This window comes from Octodon degus, unplaced genomic scaffold, assembly GCF_000260255.1.
Source record: "Octodon degus isolate 3935 unplaced genomic scaffold, OctDeg1.0 scaffold00014, whole genome shotgun sequence".
Lineage (NCBI taxonomy): Eukaryota > Metazoa > Chordata > Mammalia > Rodentia > Octodontidae > Octodon > Octodon degus.
In genome coordinates this window covers 9,652,806-9,677,537 of record NW_004524590.1, presented here as the reverse complement: position 1 = coordinate 9,677,537, position 24,732 = coordinate 9,652,806, and the positions used below count along the sequence as shown (strand labels likewise).

At 55.9% G+C, this 24,732-nt stretch overlaps 1 protein-coding gene across 2 annotated transcripts in view; it reads left to right on the top strand.

Annotated features, from left to right (window-relative positions):
* Gli2 (GLI family zinc finger 2) overlaps positions 1 to 24,732 on the top strand; it is a 234,252-nt gene that overhangs the window by 190,074 nt on the left and 19,446 nt on the right. Inside the window, exons 4-8 of one of the 2 annotated variants that reach the window (XM_023709743.1) lie at positions 6,873 to 7,075; positions 10,483 to 10,668; positions 21,587 to 21,788; positions 22,388 to 22,604; positions 23,842 to 23,964. In XM_023709743.1, coding sequence (XP_023565511.1) covers positions 6,873 to 7,075; positions 10,483 to 10,668; positions 21,587 to 21,788; positions 22,388 to 22,604; positions 23,842 to 23,964 — 931 coding nt within the window. Of the gene's footprint in view, positions 1 to 6,872; positions 7,076 to 10,482; positions 10,669 to 21,550; positions 21,789 to 22,387; positions 22,605 to 23,841; positions 23,965 to 24,732 lie in introns of both variants that reach the window. The other variant, XM_023709742.1, reaches the window with a different exon arrangement.

The following is a 24,732-nucleotide window of genomic DNA, read 5'->3' as shown; positions in this document are numbered from 1 at the left end:
CCATCCATCTACCCATCACCCACCCACGCATCCATCCATCCATCCACCCACCCATCATCCACCCATCCACCCATCCATCCATCCATCCATCCATCCACCCACCCACCGATCATCCACCCATCCACCCATCTACCCATCCATCCATGCATCCACCTATCTGCCCATCTGTCCATTCACCCATCCCTTTGTTCATTCACTCACGCACTCATCAGGCACATTGAGTGTGCACACCTGCTCCTGCTGCTGCCCGTCCACTGGGGAAGACAGGCCGCATGTGAACTCATCCCTGCCTGTGAGTTCACCCCTAAGAATGCCTGATCGTCCCCTGAGGCACAAGTGCAGGGCTTTCCCCAGCAGTGTCTCATGAGATGCTTGACCTCAGCCTGGGGCCAAGAGGCTTCTTAGCCAGGTGTCCTCTGAGGGGAAGCAGAGGTAAATGTGGAAAGGGATACAGATGAGAAGAGTGTCACTGAAGGTTCAACTGTCCAGGGGCCAGAGCCGAGCTGGGGAATGAACCCAGCAAGGACCCAGTTCTAGGTGGCACTGAGGTGCTGAACATGTGGGACTGCAGTTTCTCTCCACCCACCACTGAAGCCATATGTCACCCCAAGAGCCAGGCCAGAGGTAAGGCCACAAGCCTGAAGTGACTGGAGCTCCCCTTTCTCAGTGACAGGCTCCTAGACCCATCTGGAGCCACCCAGTTTCCCTTATGTAGCCACTGTTGCCACTGCCTCACCACAATGTGGTTACTTTGGCCTCAGTAGTTTGGTCCGTGCAATGAGACACAAAGGCCCCGCTCCTCCTCCCTGTCTTTGGCCTTGCTGACCTGTGCAGGGGGACTCTGAACAAAGGCATTTTTCGGTGGCTCTTGGTGGCTAAGAGCGTGGGCCCCTCCTCCTGGCTCCCAACCCCAGGGACAGATCCTACCCTGGGTGGCTCATGTCAAGTTGAGGTGAGTTAGCACTTTCAGCTCCAAGTAGTTCAGCTTCCCCAAACAGGCACCCTGGGTGGGGCACAGGGGCCAATCCCCACATCCCCCAACACTGTATGAAAGGGCATGTTGGCTCTTGCCCAGTACCCTGCTCAGCTGTGCCGTGCTACACAACAGGATAAACGCCCCTCTTCTCCCCCGTGTCCATCAGCGCCTGACTCAAGCCTCCAGCCCTGCAGCAGCCACGGGCCCTCTGCAGGACCCTGCGCCGTAGTTCCAGCTCCCTGGGGTGGGTTGTCTCCAGGATGCTGGGCATTTTTGCTCAGGCCCAGCTGGTTGGTGCTGAGTTGCACGTGGCCGTGTGGGTTTTCATCTGGGTCCTCTTCCTTTGTCTTCTGACAGAAATCCTGCCCGGCAGCATGTGGGGAAGGGGCTGGTTCGTGATGTTGGGCGGGCAGGCGGTGTCCACTTCGCTCTGCTGCTGCTGCTGCTGCTTGCGCAGCTTTTAAATATGAGAGGGAAGCACTGTCCGGCACCCAGGAAGTGCTTGGTGCTAGCTGCCCTGCACACTTTCCCTGCTTGGCTCATCCATCTCACAACTGTCCTGGCCTGTAGGCAAGGGATCCTGGGGCCCGGGGCCAGGTGGCACTGAAGGAGGCCACAGAAGCAGCCAAGCCACCACAGAGCCCCGTATCTTCTGACTGCAAAGTGTAGGCATTGCCTACCATGTGCTCAGTGTCCCCTCAGCCTGCACCCCCAGAGCAGTCTGGGACCCAGCTGAGCGAGCACCAGGCAGAGCTTTTGGGGGAGCAGAGACAGCAAGAGGGGGCAAGCAGTAGCCTGCGCCTTGGAGACCATTAGCGACATCTCTGCCCAACCTGAATTCACAGAGGCAGAGATATTCGCTCCTATCCCACCTCTGCAGCCTTCTGCAAGACGCGACTTCTTTGAGGCTCAGGTTCTCAGTTTCAAAGTGGAATAATCTGACCAACCCGCAGGCTTGTTGGACACCTTGCGCGTGGACGTTCAGCACACGTCGACTCGGTCAGCACTGGCAGCGTTGCCGTGGCAGTGGCCAGTGCCCTCCCTTTGCTTTGTTCTGTCTCTCTCTTTTCTGTCTTTACTTCCCCTGGCCTGACACTGACTTCGGGGCTCAGGTCTGGCTTGCAAGGTGCCACATGGAGTCCCTGGGTAGGGGATGGGCTGCCTTGACAACCCCTGGCAGGAGCCTGAGACAGCTTGAAGTAGCTCACACCACACACACACACACACACACACACACACACACACACACACACACACACCCTTGGCTCTCAGCTCATGTGTAGCAGCTTTAGACAAGGCTGAACCTAGACTCAGGGGCTCAGGCTGAACCTGACCCCTCTGCTCTCTGTCTAGCCCTCCCACGGCTCTTGCTGCTGCTGCATGCTGACACAACCAGCCTAGCCACCTTGGGTACACTGAGGCCCTCTTCCTCTGATTCCAGCCGGAGTGGCTGACTTGACCACATCCTCATCAGGGCACCTGGGAGGGTGTTTTCTGCCCGCCTGGACTTGAGTCACATGTCCTGCTTGGGGCAGCAGGGAACGGGGTCCCTGGATCCACGGTGCTCTGCAGGCCTGCCTGCGGCCTGCGCCATGACCTCCATGCCCACAGCCCTGTTGCAGCCTTTCTTTGCACGTGCTGCCTCCTGTAGTGTAGTGTATTTCCTATGAACTTACTCAGCCCTCAAATCCAGCCAGAATTCATCTTCGTTAGCAGACCTCCTGCCCCCTACCAGGCACCAGGGCTGCACTGTGCGCTTTCCATATGTGGCTCAGCGCAGCCCACTCCAGCCTGCACAGAAGGGCACTGTGGTCATGACACTTAGGGACTTGTTGGTGTGCTGGGGCCCCTGTCACTCTGTCCTGTGCTTAGCGGGCTCATACTCTGCCTCTTCCACAGGGGCTCCAACCTCCCCAAAGGCCACTGGATACAGCACATGCTCAGGGTGGCCTTCCTGGGACAGTGAATACAAGTAAGCTGGATCCACTGGTCGGGTCAGGCTCAGAGGAGCTTGGAGCAGTGTGTAGGAGTGGCTGGCAGAGGGCTGCTTTGTCACCTGGTACAGTGTGGCAGTGCACACTTGTTTGTGGCTCTTGCCACCTTCTACATTGAGCCCAGACAGCTGGCTTCTCCTCCTGTCCTCAAGGCTTCCTCTTTGAGTCTTTTCCAGCTGCAAGAATGCAAGGCATTAGAGAGCCATGGTTCAGACTGGGCAGGCCCTGTGGTGCAGGCCTGTGGAGATAGGAAGAAGGAAGTGGTTGCTGGGCCCGGCCTGGAGCAGGGTGCAGATGTCCTGAGAAGACACCTCTGCTGATGAGGCCCCTCTGCACAGTGACAGGCTCACCAGCCCTCCAGCACCCAGCATGCCCCAGAGCTCTGTTGGGCCCTAGAGTGGCCAGCTGTGGTCCTGGCAGGTCCCAAAGGACCTCCTTTATGGGTTCATACTGTCGGTGTAAGGTCAGGGCTGCCGGCAGCTCCCTGGTCTCCCAGTGCATTCATGAGCCCTGGAGTCTTGCCACTTGAGAGGCATTCCTTTGGGTTTGTTTGGTCTGGCAGAGTGACAATGTCTTGAAACATGTATGCCCCTGGATCCCTATCGGTCATACACAACAGTGTGAGGGAGGGGTCCCCAACCCTCCTGAAAGGGGCTCTGTGTAGCAGGGGCTGCAGACAGAAGGATCTGAAACAGAACAAGGCAATGGCTCTGCTCTCCGTGCCCTCCTGCACCCAATCCCGGCCCCAGCCCCAGCTTGGTTTGCAGGGAACCGAAGGTATCAAGAGCCCCTGCGGAGGGCCCAAGCTCAAGCCCAACTTACCTGGCTGGGCGTGTCTCCTCCAGCTGCTGGCTGAGTGATCCTGGCCAAGGGCCTTTCTGGTGTGTTGTCATCTGTAGAAAGAATAAGAAGCATGCACTTTGGGACTGTGTTCATTTGGATTCAAAGAGGAACTCTGTGCATGTGGCCCTCTGGTGGCTGACATGTCATTTGCCTGGTGTGGAGATGTCAGGTCAGGGTACAGCTGGGATGTAAGTAGCCCTATGTAGAGGGACATCTAGGGAGACTTCCTGGGGAAAGTTTCCAGAGAGTCATTCTTGGCTGCAGTGACCACTAGACCTGTGGTCTCGGGTCCCTGATTCCCCAGATCAGCTGATGCTCCATGTTGCAAGCTGACTTGTTTCTAGAAAGAGAATGAATGTGAGTTAACCAGTTAACCCCTGCCAGGTGCACTGGTCTCTTTGTGCCACCTGGTGAGGCACCAGAGAAGGTCAGCAGCCTGGCTGGGGCCACTCGGCTAAGCAGGCAGGGTGGGTGCTAGCCCGACAACCAGAGCTCCTGTGGGAACCAGCTCTGACCTAAAGCAGGGCTCTGCCTCCCCTTCTGAGCTCTGTGTCCTGCAGACCTGCCTCCCACATGCAGACCTGCTCTGTTTGTGCTGTGATCCCCTGGGCATCTGTCCTGGAGCTGGGCAGTGGCCCCTGTGAGCTTCGCGCCCAGGAGAGAGTGCAGTACAGCCCGGGCCACCATCCTAGGAATGCGGTCACTCTAGGAGAACCTTGCTTGGCTCCTGCTGGCTGCACAGAGCAGGGACATGACCCTGTCTGGGCACCGGTTGATACAGCAGCTGTTTGCCCTGCCCAGTGGTCCCACAGCCAGTGCTTTAGGGTAGAGGTGGGGCTGCCCTGACCCAGCAGCTGCATGGGGACATTCCCATGAGCCCAGGCTGTGGGCTTCCCTGTGGGAAGCCTGGGGCCCTGTGCTCTGGGCCATAGCAGGAGAGGGAAAGGAAGGCAGAGCTCACCTCCCTCCAAAAGTGGCACCTGCTCTGTGGAGGCAGAAGTCCAAGTTCCTGTGCCTGGGGAACAGGTGCCCCTTCTGGGCTGCCCATGCAGCCAGGACATGCCCAACTCCCTCCTCCTGGGCCCAGGCTCATCCAGCCAGAGGATCTGGGTCACCCCAGACAGACTCACCAGTGCCACCGTGTGACCTCTGTGCATTGCTGGAAAGCCGCATGTGACTGCTGGCTGTGGCTGAGACCTCAGCTGTGGCTGCCACCGCCACCCTCTGCAGTGGAACCTTGGAACCAGGGAGGTGGTGTTGGTGGTGTGGCACCCAGGCAAGCCACTTGGGGCTCTCAGCTTCAGTGACCACAGACTGCTCCCCACTCCAGTCACTCCGGGCTCTGGGAACTTACCCTGCTTGGCAAGCCACTGGGAGGTCCTGGGGACAGGAACAGGAGACACCAGAGCTGTCCTCCGACCCATGGGGACATCTACCTGTCACTGTGCTGAACCTGGCCTTCCAGGCACATCTCCTTCAGCCCCACACCCATGCCCTGGGAACAAGGAACCAGGAGGGTGGAGTGACATTCTTCTCAGTCACTTACCAGAATCCTGCATCCTGCAGAGTTTTGGGGTCATCCACCAGAGCCCAAAGGAGCCGCCCACAGCCTGAGGGCACACCAATCTGTTCTGTTCCTCCTCGGGATGCTGCCCCTCCCCAGGTCAAATCTATCTCTTGGGCCTCATACTTCCTGGGATTTCCCTGCAGGTGGCTCTGCCTCGAGAGGCAGCTCTAGAGAGTGAGAACAGCTGGAGGAAGTGGTGGCTCTCGCTTTACCCCCAGCCTCCTCTGCCAGCCTTGGTGCGACACACAAGCATGTGCTTGTCAGGGTGTGCCAGCTCCCTGCCCACCGCTGAGGGTATAGTGGTGCAAGGGCACACCCTGCTCTCAGGAAAACCTGCTCGCTTCTGGAGATGGGACATAGATCCATCAGCCTGAGACTGAAAAGGGACCCTGGGAGAGAAAAGACAGGGGTATGAATCATGGGAAGGGTTCTAGGGGGAAGTACACCTGAGCTGTAGGGATGAGAAGGAGGAAGGCATTTACACCCAGATATTGCCATGGACCAGAGCACAGACCCTGACAGGAGTGGGCAGGACCCCCAGATCTTCAGTTCCAGGGCAGTCACATCTATAGCAGAGAGTTCACGTCCTCCTCGCCCTGAAGAGCAGCCTCCAAGGGGAGGTCTGTGAGACCAGATGTGGAGGCGTCTGTATGTCATCTGTCAGGGGCCTGGCTTGTGCCATGTCATAAGCCCAGTGTCCACACAGTGCTGAATATAATATAAAATCAATAACTGTCTCTGGTTCACTCAGCTCCCAGAGTAATCAGTGTCTGCCTAGAGTAACTGGTTGTCACATGTGCCACCCACCCTGTGGGAGAATGCAGAAGCATCCTGGACACTTCTGGCATGTCCCAGGTGCAGCGGTAATGCCACATGCCAGCTGTCTCATATGGCCTACCTGCTGGGGTCAGGCACAGTTTGAGGAACTCTGATCATGTGGGAACTCTACGTAATAGACGCATTGTGCCATTCTACAGATGTAGTAATTAAAGCCTAATCATTCGCTCAGTGCAGTTGGGCCATAATTCTAATCTAGATTTGTCAGAGTCTTGCACACGCCCTTTGTGGTGTATCACATCATCAAGACTCCCTATTTTCTGAAAAACTGAAGCTGGGATCTCGGTGTATGTGGCTCCCAGTGACTTAGTAAAGTCTGATTTGTCTTAAGGGATACATTTTGGGGTAGATGAACCTGAAGCACCCTGACAGGGTGCCTGGAGTCTCCGTCATCACATTGAGTGAAGCCAGAAACTCCTCAAGGGCTCTGCCCAAAGGGTGCAGAGGTTAGCAGTGACCGAACCAGGCCACAGGAAACAGGCCCTGTGCACCCCTGGGGTGGGCGTTCCAGGCGGGGTTCAGTGTATAAACTAAAAGGTGCCGGGTTCTGTGGCAGGTCTTCTAGAGAATCAAGGGCTGCTTGTGCTGGTTTGGGGTTCTTGAGTCCTTGAGCCCCTGCTCATCCCTCTCTGACCACTGCTCTTTGTCCCTGCAGGCCTGCCACTCTGAGCAGCAGCCCCATCATCTCAGACATCTCCTTGATCCGGCTCTCTCCGCACCCTGCTGGCCCCGGAGAGTCCCCATTCAACGCCCCCCACCCCTACATGAACACCCACATGGAGCACTACCTCCGATCTGTGCACGGCAGCCCCACGCTCTCCATGATCTCGGCAGCCAGGGGCCTCAGCCCCACCGATGGTGAGAAGGGCCTGGGGTTGGGAAGGGGTTCTGAAGGACACTGGCCCCACCCTAGCCTCTCTCCCTGGGGACTGTGACCAGGCTGATTTTCCTTCCCACTGCTTCTGAACACAGACTTTCCAGGAGATGAATGATAACGGCTGAGAGATTTGGGAGGCCCTTGGGTGTTGGGTTTTTCACAGCGCCCTTCTGTATGCTTTACTGGAAGGGTGCAGGTCTGTTTGGGTAGGTCCTGTCTTTGGTGGGAATCACTGGCTAAAGTCAACCGGATCTGCAAGAGCTGGTGTTAAGGGCAGGGGGTTGTTTGGTGGTGTCTCAGATCACCCTAGAGCAGGAGGAAGCAGGGCTGGCTGGCAGCTTCCTGTGTCTTTTCTGGGCCCCTTGCAGGTCAGCTCAAGTGGCTTTCCAGTGGCTGCCCAGCCCCCAACACTCTAGACCTGAAGTTGTGGCTTGTGTCTCTGGGTTCAGATGCTTGAGGGACAGACTGGTTGGCTCAGCTTGGAAATCAGCTGGCCACGCCTAGTCCAATTAGTAGGAGTCTGGACAGGGCCGGATCACACGGTACAAATAAGCTGTCCAGATCTAAGATACTTCTGGTCCCCACCCTCTGTCTCCGGTCCCCACCCTCTTTGCCCCAGTCCTCACCCTCTGTCCCCCAGCCCATGCATGCAAACATACATGGGCACGTACCTGCACACACGTGCTGGACAGCAGGGAGCACATGTGAGAGCTGGCCCTGCCCGTGCAGCTCTTTTGGAGGTGCACCACGTTCCCTGGCATGGATGGGCACTACCCGCTGCCCTGCAGTGCTGCTGTCATGGGGCTGCTAGCCTTGCTGGTGCCCATCCTTGAAGGCAGCCATGCTGCAGCTTCTCAAAATGCGCACTGCTGAGACTTCAACGCTGAGCCAGAGTCGCTTCCAGGCCAGAAGGCATTTACAGAGTGTGCTGTGAGCCCACAGGCAGAGGCTTTGGGAAACGTGGCCCCAGCCAACCCCTCCTTGTTGCTGTCATTCAACTCCAGAGAAATGTGTCCCTCTTACCTCCTGCTTGGGGGTGACTAGGAGCTGAAAACTTTGGCCTGGCTCTGAGAAGGTACCTGCGGGAGTTCCCAAAGCAAGGGGCTTCTGGCTTCCAAATATGAACATGAAGCCCTCCCTGAAGCATCAGGCTTAGGTTCCAGGCAGAGTTTGTGCTCTGCCCCATCTTCTCCAGAGGCAAACAGGGAAGGCAAGTGATTATGAGCACCAGGCCTAAAACTAGCCAACCAGAATATGGTGCCACAGGGAAATGGCCCCTTAAAGTTAATAATCCAGCCCTGAACTCCACTTGGGTCCCCAGGTGCCCTTGACTGACTGGGCTGGGGTCCCGAAGGTCATACAGCTCTACCAGAGGTGCTGTCTTATGGAACAGGCCCAGGTTCTCCTATCGCTTCTGGTGACCCGGCCAGGGGTACACATCAGGCTGCAGATGCTGTCTCTGCCACTGAATGGTGTCCCCAAAGATGGAGCCACAACTTTGTTCCCACCTCTGTGTGTGCTACATCATTTAGAAAAAAAAGCTTTCCAATTATATTAAATTAGCAATCTTGAGCTGAAGAGATCATCCTCAATTAGACTGCACCCCAGTGACACTTGTCCTTGTAAGAGACACATGGGACACAGCAAAATGAAGCCCGAAGCAGAGATGGGAATGATGCGGCCACAAGCCAAGAAGGCCAAGCGGCCACTCAAAGCCGGAGGAGGCAAGAAATAGCTTCTAGAGGTTCCAGAAGGAGCCTGCCTTGTTGACACCTTGATTTTGTATTCATGAACTCCAGAGTTGTGGTAGTGAAATTATGTTGTTTTAACAACAATTAGCTCCAAGTTTGTGCCTTCTATTGTAGCAGCCTCTGGTGCTTGGTGGCAGCGTTCCTAAGAAGAGGCAGAAGCCAGCAGCCCGGTCAGGGCCACAGTGGGCTCTAAGAGGTGTCAAAGGGGAAGGAAGGGAAGAGTATGTGGAGACACTCAGGAGTCACTACAGGATTGCAGTGTGGCCCCTGCAGAAATGGGCGGTGACACGGACGCTTGTAGGAGAGACCTTCACTGCGTGGAGCACCGAGTTATGCCTCATTTTAATATAAAAACTGATATGGTTCCAGTAACACTCATCCTGGCCACAACCTGTGAGACAAAAGGCATAGGTTCAGCATCAGGGTCACCAGGCTAATTTGGATAGCTCTGGTTCCCACAGCAGGTAGACCAGATACCCCAAGGCTCCATCAGCCCCACACCAAGGCAGTGGGGACCAGAACTGGTGTATCTGGGCTTCAGAGCAGCCCTGTCAAGAAAGGAAGTTCGTGAGCAAGCCCAGGCAGTGTCTGCCAGGCCATGTATGTTCTGGGGACAAGAAGGACTTCCAGGGAGGGAATGGGCAAGGCACTGCTCCATTATAGACAGAGCAGGCAGAGCCAGGGTGGTCAGCCTTGCTGGAACTCAGAGCAGAGGAAGAGGAGAGCAGTGCTTGCATCTGCTTCTTTCATCTCTCCACAGATGCACAGAGGACGGCACATTTGCCAGCACTAGGAGCAGAGAGGGCCTGGCACACAGTGGTTAGGACTTGGGCTCTAGATTCAAACTACCAGTCCAGCCGCCCCACTTCACTGAGGGACCTTGCCTGCACCTCCTCAGCGGGAATGACAAGGGTGGCTCCCAGCTCCTGGTGCTGTGCTGACAGTGAGGTTGAGGATCACGTGAGCCCCCCAACACTGGCCTGCTGTACACCCAGCGAGCGAGTGCTCACCATGCAGAGTAATGCAGTTGGGATTTGATAGTAATTTTCAGAGGGGACATTCTTACTCGCATTTTACAGATGAAAATCTGAGATGGTGCCTTCTGGTTTTGCATACCTAGTAAACTCTCCGTGGATGTATTTGGTTCCCAAGCTCCCAGTCGCTGTCTGGCATAGCAGTCGTGAGTGCCAAGCCCCACAGTTACACGGAACCCTCTCCTCAACCCCTGGGTTGGTGCTGAGGGGACAGGCGCTGTGGGCACTGGCCAAGGCACCCCACCTCGTCCTGAATGTTCTGGCAGGGGCTGGCCCGGCCCATGTAGCTGCCTTGGGCTTCCTTTCCAATTATCACCTCCCTCTGAGGAGTTCTGGGCCCCGGGCTCATCACGCTCGGCTCTGGCGGGGAGGAGGCCAAGATTATCTAAGACTAAGCAAGGGAAGTGTGCCAGGGCTGGACCTGGCCCCTCTCCACAGCAGCAGCAGCCCCCTGTGCTGGCCAAGATGGGGCCCAGCTCACTGCTGATGGACACACAGGCGGGAGGCACCCCTCAGGCCGGTGTTTCTCTTGCTTTTCCTCGATCAGGAAGGATACAGCCAATGCCAGGGTCTGATGGCTTCTTTCTCTCCCCTGCCCCACAGTAGCCCATGAGCATCTGAAAGAAAGGGGCCTATTTGGTCTTGCTGCCCCAGGCGCCAACCCCTCGGACTACTACCACCAGATGACGCTCATGGCCGGCCACCCTGCACCCTACGGGGACCTGCTGGTGCAGAGTGGGGGTGCTGCTGGCACACCCCATCTCCATGACTACCTCAACCCAGTGGACGGTGAGTGCTGGGTGAAGCTGGAGAGTGGGAATCCAGACCCTGGGGCAGTCAGCCAGAGGGGGAGCTGACAAGAGCCCCCTTGAGGTGGCAAAGAGCGGTGGCTGTTCCCTTGGTGAGAACTGTTACCTGGGTGCCCCCCAAACTGCCATCCACAGGGCCCTCGCATCTCCCTACAGCACTTTCTGAGTTATATGAGCCAGGTTCTGTGTACAGCACCGTGAACAAACATCTCTGATTTTGTAGAAGCTACATTATAGTGGGAGGAAGCAGACACCACACAGTGCTAGGAAAGAGGCAATGGAATGGCCAGCTATACACGGACTAGGGAGTGAAGGAGCGAACAGGGGTGGAGCAGCAGCCTGGAGCAGGAGTACAACTTGGAAAAGGGAGGCAGCGAAAGCCTCACTCAGGAGACAGTACGCCAGCCCATGATTCTAGCAACAAGCCATGCAGAAGCTGGGTGCACACTGGAGCAAAGTGATCTCATTCAGTCCCGAAAGGGGTCTCGCTCTCCACTGCACTGAGAACTGATTTAGGGACAAGGAGGAAGCGGGGTCCAGCTCGCAGATCCAACAGTTGGTAATGTGTCAGGAGGCTGTGAGGGTGGAAGCACGAGACTGCTCCCAGGCCAGGTGGGAACTTGAAGAGAAGAAAGGCGAGGTTGGCGTCAGAGTCTTGGGTCCGAGCAGTTGGAGACTCGGCTACAGACAGCACCTGTTTATAGTGGGGAGGGAGCTCAGGTGTCCTAGGCAGGTGGGGTTTCGGGTGCCCAGGCTTCTTTTCCTCCCGCCAGATGCCACGTGCTCAGCTGCCATTCCATTGGTGGTGCTCCAGGCCCTGCCCAAGGTGCCTGGGTGTGCAACCAGCCCAGGGGCTGGCCTGCAGGTGAGCGTCTCCTCAAGCCCTGCCCGGGCAGCCTCGCCACTCACAAATGGTCCGTGGCAGGAGGAGGCAGAGGCCTTCAGGGGGCATCCCCTCCTCAGGGCAGCTCTGGGCCCTCTGCCCTGTGCAGACGATAAGCAGCGCTGGTGGCCACAGGTCTGCAGCCTTAGTGTGGGCCCTGTTCTGAGCTCTGCTCCCGGCCTCTTGCTGTCCTGCCGCGCCTCTCTCCCGTGGGGCTGAGGCCTTGTCTCCTCCGGGTGTCTCTGCCAGTGCCTCTTCCTTCCCTGCCTCTACACCCTTACTTTCTCTGTCCTGCCCACTCCAGGCTGACGGGAACTAATGGGGTAGTCCTGTGGCCCCTTGGGTGTCTCCTGCCCCCTAGAAACAGGGGCAGGGTTGTGACACACGTCAGGTGGATTAAACACGCTGCACGTGTGACCCAGGGCCTGGCATATATGGCGGGTGCTTAGCCAGTGGTAGTTTTGCTCTCTTTCTCCAGCATCCTTTTCTTCTTCCAAAGCCACCCCTTTCCTCTCGTAGGACTCTGGGTCTCTGCTGCCTGCTCCTCTGTCTATCTGATGCTTAAGCCCAGGACAGAAGCCTTCCTTGGCCACCTCTTCTTTGCCGTTTCCCAGTCAGCACTGGACCTCAGGCCTGCCAACTGCAGCTTGTCACCGTTCCCTGGCCAGCCAGTCATTTGCCACCTTTCCAGCTCTGCCTTCTATCTTGGCACTCTGGCTTAGGCCCCCTCGGCCTCCTGCTACCTCCTGAGGGGACCTGGGGGCCCCAAACTGCTCACATCCTGCGGCACTGGTCCCACTGCTTCGCCACACTAACTCCCACACAGTGAGTGGCCTAGGCCCTCTTCCAGGTCACCCCCCGAACAGAGTCCCAGGGCTCTGGGGATGCCCAGCGGGGCCCAAGGCTCCCTAGTCAGGACTGGCTGGTGCTTCTCCTTCTGTGTCGTGAAGCCCAAGGTTGGGGCTCATCTGATGAGGGCAGGCTCTTCCTGTGTGTCGGGTGAGAGAGTGAGTGGCAGTGACAAAGGAACTGGATTAGAACGATGCACACTAATTAGTGCAGAAACGGCACTGGTGGGAGAGCAGCTGCGGGCTGGCAGGCAGCCTGGAAAGGGGCTGCGGAGCAGCTTTGTTCTCCAGGGCACTCGGCCCTGGGCAGCATCTGGGGGCCGAGCATCTCCAAGCAACCGGAAGGCCAGGGCTGAAGGGGCAAGCAAGGAGGGGAGCTCACGGGTGGGCAGGCGAGCGCCCAGCTGACGTCAGCAGCTGCTGCCTCATGCTTCACACACACACACACACACACACACACACACACACACACACACGCGCGCGCGCGCGCACACACACGCCTCTCTCCCTGCCTCTTCGGTCAGTCGTATTGCCAGGCTCCAGGGTCAGCCTAACGAGGCTGTCAGTTGCTCAGACTCAGGCTTGAGGTGAGGGAGAGGGTTTTCCTTAACTACGATTTCAAGAACAGGCAGGTTTTATGGTTACTAACCTATTATAACCCAAGCTCTGAGCACCTTCAATCATTTACACTTTTTACTACTTAGTACACTTTGTTTCACCAACAGCTTTTTTTTTCTTTCTTTTTCTCCTTCTCTTTTTTGGTGCTAAAGACTGAAGCCAGGCACCCTGCCCCCATGCTAAGCCTGGGCTGTGCTGCTGGACTACATCTCCAACCCATTTCAAATATTTTTAAACCAAACATTTGCTTCCACTTTTTTTTTCTGACCATTTAAAAAAAATAATTTTATTGAGAAACAAGTAGCAATGAGACAGTGTCAAAACTGATTACTAGCACAGTTTCAATAATTAATACATTGCATATTGTTGTCTTAGTGGTTATTCATTGTATAGGATGCAGGCATGGTATCCTGTCCACAAACACTGTTTGAACAAATCTCTCTATTCGCTGAATTAAGAGGATGCAGCTGTGTATCTATCCTAACTATTGCTTCTACTTTTGAAAATCTTGCCGGCACTTGCACTCCGCTCCACGCCTGTGCAGAGGTGTCACTCAGAGGCGTGTCTGAGATGCAGACCACAGCCCAGTGCTCCTCGCCCAGTGTGAGCCCAGCAGAGCAGGCCTGCCTCGGGGATCTCCCCAGCTGCACCCTCCCTGAGCTAGGGGAGCCACGGTGGGCACTTTCAGCACCTTCCAGCTGTGCAGGTCTGTGGAGTAGACCTGCCCTGGGAAATGCAGTCCCTCCAGGAGAGACAGAGGAGATCTTTCCACGAGGCTCCTCTTTGTTCAGCATTCTCCCAGAGGCCAGGATCCAGAGGTCACAAGTCACTGGCTGCCGTCTCTAGAGACCTGCAGGAAGGTTCTGGGTCTCTAAGGACGTACTCACATAGGCCAGCAAGTCATCCATAGACACGGCCTTGAGGTGCAAGTCTTCCCGGGCACAGGAGCCCTCGAGAGTGCAGAGGAAGCCGAGGAGAACAGGCCTTCTCTGGTTGCCTCACCACACACATGCAATTGTTTGGTGGATAACAGAGGCGTGAGACAGTGGGGTGAGCCGGGCAGGCATGGAGTCATACCAGTGGGGGCTCATCCCGCGGCACCTTGTGCCCAGTTGGCACGTGTGTCAGCCTGGTTAGTACCTCAGCCAACTGCCAGTCACATGATGGCATATTTAATATTTTTAGCTGACTTACCTTTTTGGATTAAGTAAGTAAACCCTAAATGGAACGTTATATTTTCTCCTACCATGGACATCTTGACCTTGCCTCAGGACGATGCCCTATTTCATTGCCATGGAATCTACCATAGTCTCACCTGGTCCCTGTGCATGCCCGATGTGTGGGGGCCACTTCGGTGTGGGGGTAAGGCCAGCCAGGCCTCTAGGAAGGGGTCCAGGGGGCCCAGAAGCAGCCCCAGCTTCCTCCTGGGCCCTAGGCCAAGATGCAGCAGAGTGAGGAGATTCTAGCTCCTGAGCAAGCTCACCCCTGGTGCAGGGGAAGGCCCATCTTCTCATGTTTAGGGTCTGACTTGGGGAGGAAGACCAGGGAGTAAAGCCACTGGCAAGACAGGGAGAGTCAAGTCAGTGTCCAAGGATATCCCCCCGTGGAGAGCAGAGTATTCGCTAGTTGTCACCCAGGCCCTGGAATGGCATCTTCTCACGTTCGGCTGTTGAATATTGGTGATTTAACCACAGTACTGTGTCAGCCGCGTCCTCCCCTCCTCACCCCCACTACATTGAGAAGATGGAAATGTTTCCGATTGAAATGCTGTCTGTATACAGCCCATATTTCCTCTGAGCTGTATATTTTATTGTCATATTGACACTAATTTGACTCGGATGTCACCTCCATTGTGACACCCGTGCTTTATGCTGCCTGTGGATCCGGGGGGAGGGGGGACTCAGAAACCAATTACATTGATCATACTACAGAGAGGCAGGATGAGTTGGTGCAGGGGCTGCCGGAGACTGAAGTCAGGAAGGAAGTCTAGCCCCAGTCTTGGCAGGAGGGAGATGAGATAGAGACCGGGCCTGCAAGTCCTAGAGAGCAGGCTGCTGGAGGCTGGCACGGGTGGAGTGGTGTCCACGCATCCCCTGGTAAACCTCCTGAGCCATCCTTCCAGGCCAGCACTGAGACGCCCCATCCCAGGGGGAAGCAGGGCCTGGTGGCCTCAACCCAAGCCTCCTAGCGGTTAACAGGAGACGAGCTGTAGACAGCGAAGTGCAGGGAGGTTGAGGTCCTCAAGGTGGACTCTCAGAGCAGATCCTGGTGTGTCCCGGAGAGGCCTGCAGGTGACAGGCCTCCCTACCACTTGGAGCACTGTGAGGGTTTGGGGCACGCTAGCCGTGCCATAGGCCATGTCCTGCCGTCCCCAGGGCTGTGCTGAAGACAGTTAAAGGTATGGAGAAGGCTCCTGGGTCCTTGCCCCAGGACAAAGCTCCCTTCTGGTGTCACCCAGCCCAGCCTTGGAGGAGGGGAAGCCGCCCTGCACAATCCATGAGACAGCAGCCACCAGCCAACAAGACCTTGAGATGGGTGCAGATCGTTTGCCTGAGGTCCCAGCTGAGAGACAGCCCAAGGTGCAGAGGGGCCCAGAGGGTCAGAGCCTGGTCTGCCCAAGTCCTCCCTTTTAAGCACGCTGGGCCTCTCTGGGGAGTTCCTCAACAGATGGCACCCTGTCGTCCTGCCTGGCAATACTGATACCAACTTTCATCTCTCACCCTGATAGTGAGCTTCATGAGGGCAGAGCTCAGGGTTCTCCTTGCTGTGAGTGCCTGCAACAGCTGGACACACTCTCCCTGCTGCGGGAGGGTCTGGTGGATGAATGAACAAGTGGGCATGAGAAAAAAAAAAAGACCCCGTGGGTGAGACAGAGTCGGAGTCAGGTGGCGACAGGAGCAGGCAGTGTCGGACATCTGCCCAGCTGCGGACGGACAGATGGCCGGTCGCCCAGCGGCTGCCCAGTGTCAGAACAGGTGCCTCTACAGATGAATGGATGCTGTGGCTCCGCCAGCCCCCAGCTATAAATCACAGGCGAAGCCCCAGGAAATGAGTGCCAGGCTTTTCTTCCTATTTAGTAATTTATCAAGGGAAGAGGCGCATTAATAAACATATTTCCCTTGAGGTATGGGAATAACAGAGATGAATATCACTGTCAGATTTGGCCTGTTTCCTCTTGTTAGGGTGCCGGGGGGAGCGGGAGTCCCAGGATTAGCAGCGAAGTCTTTTAGAAAAAAACACATGACAAAGATGAGTGTGTTTCTTCTTTCGAAGATGTTAGCTTTTTTGTGTTCTCATCGTTTCCCACTTGCCACTCTGTTTATGAGGAACAGGAATCTTTGGGAAGATCTGTTTTGCACCTGACTTTGCAGTGGGGCTTGACAAGGGACAAAGTCAGACACTAAGACCCCAGAAGCTCAGAGGGTGCCAGGCGAAAGCCAGTGAATGGATGCACAGTGACAGCTGTGTGGCTGCATGGCCTTGTCATCTTTCCTAGACTTGCTGTCTTCTCCACTATTAACTGAAGACCTACCTGGTCGCCACACCCTCCTCCCAGCTCCTGTGGGTTGCGGGCACAATCCTCAGCACTCCGGAGGCGTCTCTCCCAGCAACTGTGCAAAATAAGCCAGGCTGCCCGCATCATAGATGGGAAAGAAGAGCTCAGGGCACCAAGCGCTGTGTCCAGGGCTGGGGCTGGCTGGCCAACACAGCCTCCCTGTCACCTCCGTGCTGTGCATGCGCCTGTCAGTCTGTCTCTCTCTCCTTCCACCTCATAGTCTCCTCTCCCGTGAGAGCCTCTCTCCCACCCAGGGCATAGCACAGAGACCGTGTTTCGGCGTCCATGTGCCTGCCCTGATCCCAGTCTCCACCTGCCCTGGCTCTCAGCAGGGCTTGACCTCGGTGGGGTGGCTTTGCCCTCCAGCATGGCATGGCTATGCCTTTTGTTCAGCGCATGGCTTATTCACCTGGGCTCACTGCAGGTGAGTGTTGTGTTTGAGCTTCAGGATATACTGGCCAGAGGGAAAGGATCAGTGTCCTTGATTCATAAAGGAAAGACAGAAGCAAGTATGTAACCACACAGGAAGTGCAGATGCACCAGTGTGGCTCTCGTTGGGAGAGAACGGCCTGGCCACAGGGAACGTCTGCCTGACTCAGGAGGCTGGGGAAGGCCTCTTGCCGAGGGCGACTGCTTAGCTGAGAGATGAGCACCGAAAAGGGAAGAGCTGGTGGGTGGAGGAGGCTGTGCATGCAAAGGCCCGGGGCCAGGCAGAATGCAGCTGCCCCCTCCAGGGCCACTAGGTAGGTCTTGTCACCCTAGTAATGGGCACTTGTCAAAGCTGCAGTGGAGAGCTCTGGAAAGTTTGAGGAGAGGGCATATGATCTGATTTGCAAGCTGGAAAGCTTCCCAAGGTGGGGAATGTGGATTGGACAGCAGTTAATTAAGGGGCTCTAGAATGATCTGAGCAAGCAGTAGGCTGGGCTGGGTAGTGGACTGGAGAGAAAGGGGGTTGGGGGAAGAATGAGCAGCCCCCTCCCCCCAGTAGGCTCAACTGTAGTGGGGGAGGAGAGCAGGCATCGGGCTCCTGTGTGGGCGCTGAGTGGGCCAGAACAGGAGTGCAGAGTGGAGGGGGCGGCAGGCATGCTGACCGGAGCCACCATTGCAAGACAGGCCAGGCCAGCAGGGCTGCTAATTCTGCAGCAGTTCAAAGCAGATCTCAAAAGCTGTTTCAGGAAGGCAGTGCCTTCTGAGTCTCAGCTCCTCTCACTCGTGTGAAGAAAGAGTGGACACTGAGTCCGCAGAAGACCCACACAGTGGGGTTCCTTTGGACCTGGGTCCAGAAGAAGGCTTTCCCCCCCACGCCTGGTTTCTTTATCTGTAAGGCTGCTATCAGATGGTGTTAGCTCAAAGTGAGACCACAAGCTTGCATATCACTAAAGGAGGGGCTGTCACTGTGTTATTTATTAATCACTCAAGAGTTCAGAATCAGGGGCTGGGGAGATAGCTTGGCAGTCCAAGTGCCTGTCTGGCAAGTGCAAGGACCTGAGCTTGATCCCTAGTACCACTTGCCCCGCCAATCCTGAAACCAGGTATGGTGGCGCATGCCTGTATTCCCAGCACTCAGGAGACTGAGACCGGAGAATCACTACAAGTCCAACCTGCATAACGAGACCCTGTACCAAATAAATAAATAAATTTAAATATAATGTTTTTAAAAAGAATTCAGAATCAAGACTTAATAAATGCCACATACAAAGGACATATGCTGGCTCTGGTGCTGCCTGGCACCCTTGTTCAGAGCACAGGCTCATGGGCATGGGGCTGCCAGGTCAGCCACCTGTGTGTCCCCATATCTTCAGCATGTAGGCTGGTGTCCCTTCTGCAACAACAGGAAGGAGTGGTTGACTGAGCAAATCCCCTACCGTGTTCCTGGGCCCTGGTGGGGGAGGCAACACAGAGTCCCCAGAAGCATCTGTGGAGCAGCTCCTGTGTGCCCACCTGTCTCGTGCCTTGTTGTAACAAAATTCACAAAGTATAGAGACTTGTGTCACTCAGTTTGGCAGCTGGGAAGTCCAAGCCCTGGTAGTACTTAGTAGGTGCCTTGCTGCTCATCATAACCTGACAGGAGCATCGATGACAAGACAGAACAGGTGTGCCAGGCGGGGTCTCTCCTCTTCTTATAAAGCCACTAATCCCACTTCACACCCTTTCCCTGCCCTCTCTGAGGTCCCACCTCCAAATGCCATCAACTTGTGAATTGGGGGGTGGCTTTTCCTGTATGCAAATGTCTGGAAGACACAGCTAAACCATAGCATCTCTACCCCCAGTCCGCTAGAGACCTGCAAGCCTTAGGCTTCAGAGCCTAAAGGAATAAGTATCCAGCCACGAAGACTGAAGCTGACAAGGATGGCTAGAGAAAAGTGTATTCTGATTCGATTTCAACCTTGTCTTCCAATGGAAGTTTTCCTCAAATCGTTTAATGTCTCAGGTTAAAAAGGACACGTACACAGTAGAAGGAATGAACCATGGACAGTTACAGCTGGAATGCACAGGCCATGCCCACACCTGTCACCCTATTGGGCCTCGGCCCCCGAGCTGGCAGGTGACCCATTTTTATGCTTAGGTTATTAATCAAGTTTCCGTGTCTTCAACAGCTGATTTGAGGGTCTAAATTGCCTCAGCTATAGCCCACCCCATCTCACCCCCCATGGCCTCACCCAACACAGGTTTGCATCCCTGTACCCTAATCTCCTTCATCCCTTGCTGCTGTGTGCTCCTCTCTGTGGTCTCACACTCCCCATGTCCATGAAGGAGGAAGGTAGAGAAAGCCCCAGAAGCTCTTTCCAGCCCGTAGATGCCAAGCACTTCTCTGTTTATGCAGCCTAGCAGTTGGAACGTCTCTGGGATTTCCAGGACCAGGGTCCACCCCGAGGTGGCCAGCCTGGGCCCAGCATGAGGTGGGTGGGACCTGGATGCACCCAGTACCCAGAAGGGGTCCGGAGGCATCAGCGCTCCAAGGCTCCACAGCCTTCTGGAGGCCATGGGAGTGGGTTGGAGCCTTTGAGGTTCACAGCCATCCGCTCTGCACTTGGTGCCCTGCAGTGATGGGAACATGACCCCAGTACCTGCATGATTACACATAACCTTGAGGCCAGCAGGATGGAGTGGGTCAGAAGCACCCCAGGAGCAAACAGCCATGAGGGCCATGAGTAGGAAACCAAGGGAGGCAGGACCTGTGGCCGGAGCAGCTGGCCCTGTCCCTGCAGGCCTGGGAGGAGGGCAGAAGGAGGGCACCATGAGCAGCACAGATGCCGATCAGCCCCCAGTTGTTAGCGTTCTGCAGCCTTCCTGAGGGAGTCTGGAAACCACCGAAGGGAGTCTGGGCAGGGCCTGGGGGCACAGGGAGCCACACAGGGTGTTCAAGCCTCACCTTGCCCTTCTAGGGACCAGGTCATTACCTAACTCACATCAGCCCTGGAGATCTGCATGGGGATTTGACCCCTTTAGAAAAAGGAAACAGGCTCAGGAAGGGCCAGGCAGGGGTGAACTTGGATGGGTAGAGCCAGCCAGGGATGTGAGTAGATAATTTCTAAGTTATTGTGTCCAGAGAGAGATCCAGAATCCTGAGGAAGGAGGAGGGGCTGTAAAAATGCAGAAGTAGACTGGAGCCGTAGTGGGTGTGTAGTGGGTGGGCCTGTGCCTTGGTGCTGGGAGCCGTTCTGGGCTGGGCCCTCTTCCACTAATGAGGTCGGTGCTCGGGAGCAGCGGGGCAGCAGCACACAAGGATAAGAGCATGTCCACAGAGCAGCCAGCTGGGGCAGGAATGTGTGTGTACCTGTGTGTGTGTTTGTGTGTGTGTGTGTGTGTGTGTGTGTGTGTGTGTGTGCAAGGGTGGCATATGCTCCTACACAGATGTGTATAGGAATGTGGTGTGCACACTTAAAGCACAGCGTCCCAGGCCCCCTTAGAACCCTGTGGAATCCATGGATGAGCGTAGCTGCGTGTCAGCTGTCCCTCCCCACGTCCTCTACCTCGTCACAGCAGCTTTCCCCACCCGTCAGACTTCATGCTGAGAGCGTAAGGGCAGCCAGCCAGGTCTCTGCCTGGCAAATGCCCGGCCTAGGTGTGGCGGAGACCTTGGTATGACCCAGGTCACAACATGATCCGTGCCTCTGGAGCACTGAACACTTAACACTCGCTTCTCCCGTGGAATTCTCTGCAGCAGCGAGAAGGAGCAAAGTTACGGCCACACACAACGGGAAGGAACCCAGGCATGAAAGAAGAGTGGTATTTCAGTTATGTAAACTCAAAAATAGACCACAGCAAGCAGGGTGCAAAGAGCCAGGATAATGGCTGCCGCATCTTTCCATCCCCATAACGAGTACCTGACAAAATCAGCTTCTAAGAGGAAAGGTTTCTTTTGGCTCCATTTTGGAAGCTGCAGTCCTTGGCCTACTGGCCTGCTGCTTTTAGACCTATGACAAGGCAGCCCGTCGCAGCAGGAGCGCGTGGCCGAGCAGAGCTGCTTATGTCGCATCCTGTTGGAAGCTGCGTCCCCAGTAGCCTAATTTCCTTCCACGGGGCACCACCTCCAAAAGCCTCCAGCGCCTGTCCTCTGGCGAGCACTCAGCTACAATGCACACCTCCAACACAGAGGCACTTGGATGACTGTCCACACTGCAATCATAGCAGTGGCTTCCCTTGGGGCCACTATGGAAGGGAGACGGAGTTCGGACGACACTGACCGTGCCCTGTTTCTTAACCTGGGACTGGCCTCCCGGGTGAACTCACACTGATCTGCACCATACCCTGTGCTGGTCAGCCCTGTTTCACAGATGAATAAAATGAGTCCAGGACAGAGTTCATCCTTTGGCCATCTACTCACAGCTGCGACTCCCAGTAGACCCAAAATTGGGTCTCCTCCCACTAGACTATGTCCTCATAAGCTCTGCCTGTGTCCACCTACCTGCCCCCATTTCCTCTCCCAATGCCATCAACCCTTCCCCCAACACAGGTGATGCTGATGCGCCTTTTGTTGGCTGTTGTGCAGTGTCCCGATTCTCCAGTCCCCGGGTGACCCCTCGCCTGAGCCGCAAGCGGGCGCTGTCCATCTCTCCACTCTCAGATGCCAGCCTTGACCTGCAGCGGATGATAAGGACCTCCCCCAACTCGCTGGTGGCCTACATCAACAACTCACGCAGCAGCTCGGCAGCCAGTGGCTCCTATGGGCACCTGTCAGCAGGTGCCCTCAGGTGAGCCTTGCCTGCCAGGGTGTGGATGAGGGGCACAAGAACAGGCTCTGGAGGCCAATGCGGTCCGAATCACGGAGCAATGATGCAGGGGTGCATGGCAGGAGGTGGGACAGTGCAGAAACCAAGGTGTGGGGATGCGATGAAGCCTGGCACCTGCCAAGCCTGCAGCCCTCCAGGAGCAAAGACTGCCCCCCAGGGGAAGGTCTAGGACAGTGGTGGTGAACCATGGCATGCGTGTTATTGCACCTCTCTTTCAGGACAAAAGATGTTAATGTAGAGTTGTTTTTCTAAACTGATACCTCCGTATTCAGGTTTAATTGCATGTTGCACTTTGTGATGAATAAGTGGGTTTTCCATTGCAGTCTGGCACTCGTCTCTGGAGGCTCCCCATCACTGCTCTGAGAGCTAAGCATAGGACGTGATGCCTGAGTGATGGGCGTGGACAGCCACTGCTTGCTCTGGAAGAGGCAGAGCCACAGTGGTGGTGCTGTTAGCACAGCCCTTGCCAAGGCCATCTCGGGCCTCTGAGCAGGGTACTCTCTGCCCAGGGAGCATCTGCCTAACGGGCCCCGCACACTCCATCTCTTTTTCTGTTTCAGCCCAGCCTTCACCTTTCCCCATCCCATCAACCCTGTGGCCTACCAGCAAATCCTGAGCCAGCAGCGGGGCCTCGGCTCTGCCTTCGGACATACGCCACCCCTCATCCAGCCCTCGCCCACCTTCCTGGCCCAGCAGCCCATGGCCCTCACCTCCATCAACACCGCACCCACCCAGCTCAGCAGCAGCAGCAGCAACTGTCTGAGTGATGCCAACCAGGTAGATGGGCACAGAGCGCAGGAGCTGGGCCCCTGGGAGCTTGCCCTGCCCCCATGAGGGCTGTTGCTTCCATCCCACCAGAAACTGGTAGAGAACTCTGGCTTAGTCTGGCTTGGAGACATCTTCTGGGGAGTGACTAGATGTCAGAAAAGGCTTCAGGCTAAGACAGGAGCCCTGAGCTCACACTTCAGCTTCCTGTCCAATAAACACAATGAGTGGGTGAAGTAGTACATGAAATCGGGTCCTATGTAGGGACGCCATGCACACTACAGGAAATAAATGGATGAATGAACAGTACTAATAATAGCAGTGTACACTTTTCTTCTAGAACATACATTTCCTACAGGCTTCCATAGCCCCCCTTATTCAGTCCTTCCCACAGGCCTCTGGCATGCTGGGCCTCCTACCAGAGAGGTGCTTGGTGTGCCCTGGATGCCACAAGTCCCTCGCGACAAATGAGGCCCTGCGTTGTGGGTGAGGACCTGGATTTATAGGGACACGATTGTATAAAGCACAGGCATGGGACTGACCCTGGTTCCCCACTTGCCTGAAAGCAGAAACTGTCTTCACTCTCTCCGGCTGAGCTAGCTCACCTGAGAAGGGGAGCCTGCCACCCAGGCTGGGTCCCTGTGCTTATAAACCAGCTCCTGCATGTGCATAGCCCTGCTGAACCCCAAGTGCAGGGGGCAGTTATGATGATCAGAGGAGAAGCACCTGTCCCAGGCCGCCCTTGGGCAACTGACAGACCTGGATGTGGCTGTGTCCAAGGAGGGCAACGAGACCTGCGTCCCAGAGCTCCAAGTAGTTCCTAGCACCTACCCCAGACAGTTGCTGTCAGCCTTTGAGTTGTCACTTGAAACTGTACCCCAGACCCTTTCCCCAAGGAACCAGGCCCTTATCCCCTGCTGCAGGAGCGAGCCACCCTCATTCTGGAGCCTCCTTGGGACAGGAGCAAGGAGGCCCAGCATTTTCCAAAGAGAATGGCTCTCTTCCATTTCCTTCCATCCCTTGGGGTAGTAGAGGTGGCAGCTGCATAGAGGGAGGTGTTGACAGCATGATCCTGGGCCCCTGGTATGTTCTTGGCTGGAAAATGTGGCTAGTGGGCTGTTTTCTGAGACACCACCACCAGTCTGGTGCAGATGATCAGTGAGCTGAGGTTCTGGAGGTAGACCTGCGCTGGATATGGGACCTCCCAGCCCTGCACCCATGTGACGAGCTCTCCTCTGCACCCTCCCAGAACAAGCAGAGCAGTGAATCAGCTGTGAGCAGCACTGTGAATCCCATCACCATTCACAAGCGCAGCAAGGTCAAGACAGAGGCCGAGGGCCTGCAGCCAGCCTCCCCCCTTGGACTGACACAGGTAACCTGCTAGCTGCCTGCACTGTCCTTGGGCTGGGTTATCTCACCTGGTAGTGAAAATGAATGGGTGGGTGGATGGATAGATGCATGGATGCATAGATGGATGGGTGCATGGATGGACGAGTGCATGGATGCATGGGTGCATGGATGGATGGATGCATGGATGGGTGCATGGATGGATGGATGGATGGATGGGTGCATGGATGGATGGGTGCATGGATGGACGGATGGATGGATGGATGGATGGATGGATGGATGGATGGGTGTGCGTGGATGGGTGCATGGATGGATGGATGGATGGGTGCATGGATGGATGGATGGACGGGTGCATGGATGGATGGATGGATGGGTGCATGGATGGGTGCATGCATGGATGGGTGCATGCATGGATGCGTGCATGCATGGATGGATGGATGGATGGGTGCATGGATGGATGGATTGGATGGGTGCATGGATGGATGGATGGATGGATGGGTGGATGGATGGATGGATGGGTGCATGGATGGGTGCATGGATGGGTGCATGGATGGATGGATGGATGGATGGGTGCATGGATGGACGGGTGCATGGATGGATGGGTGCATAGATGGACGGGTGCATGGATGGATGGATGCATGCATGGATGGGTCCATGGATGGGTGCATGGATGGACGGGTGAATGGATGGACGGGTGCATGGATGGACGGGTGCATGGATGGATGGATGGATGGATGGATGGATGGATGGATGGATGGGTGCATGGATGGATGGGTGCATGGATGGATGGGTG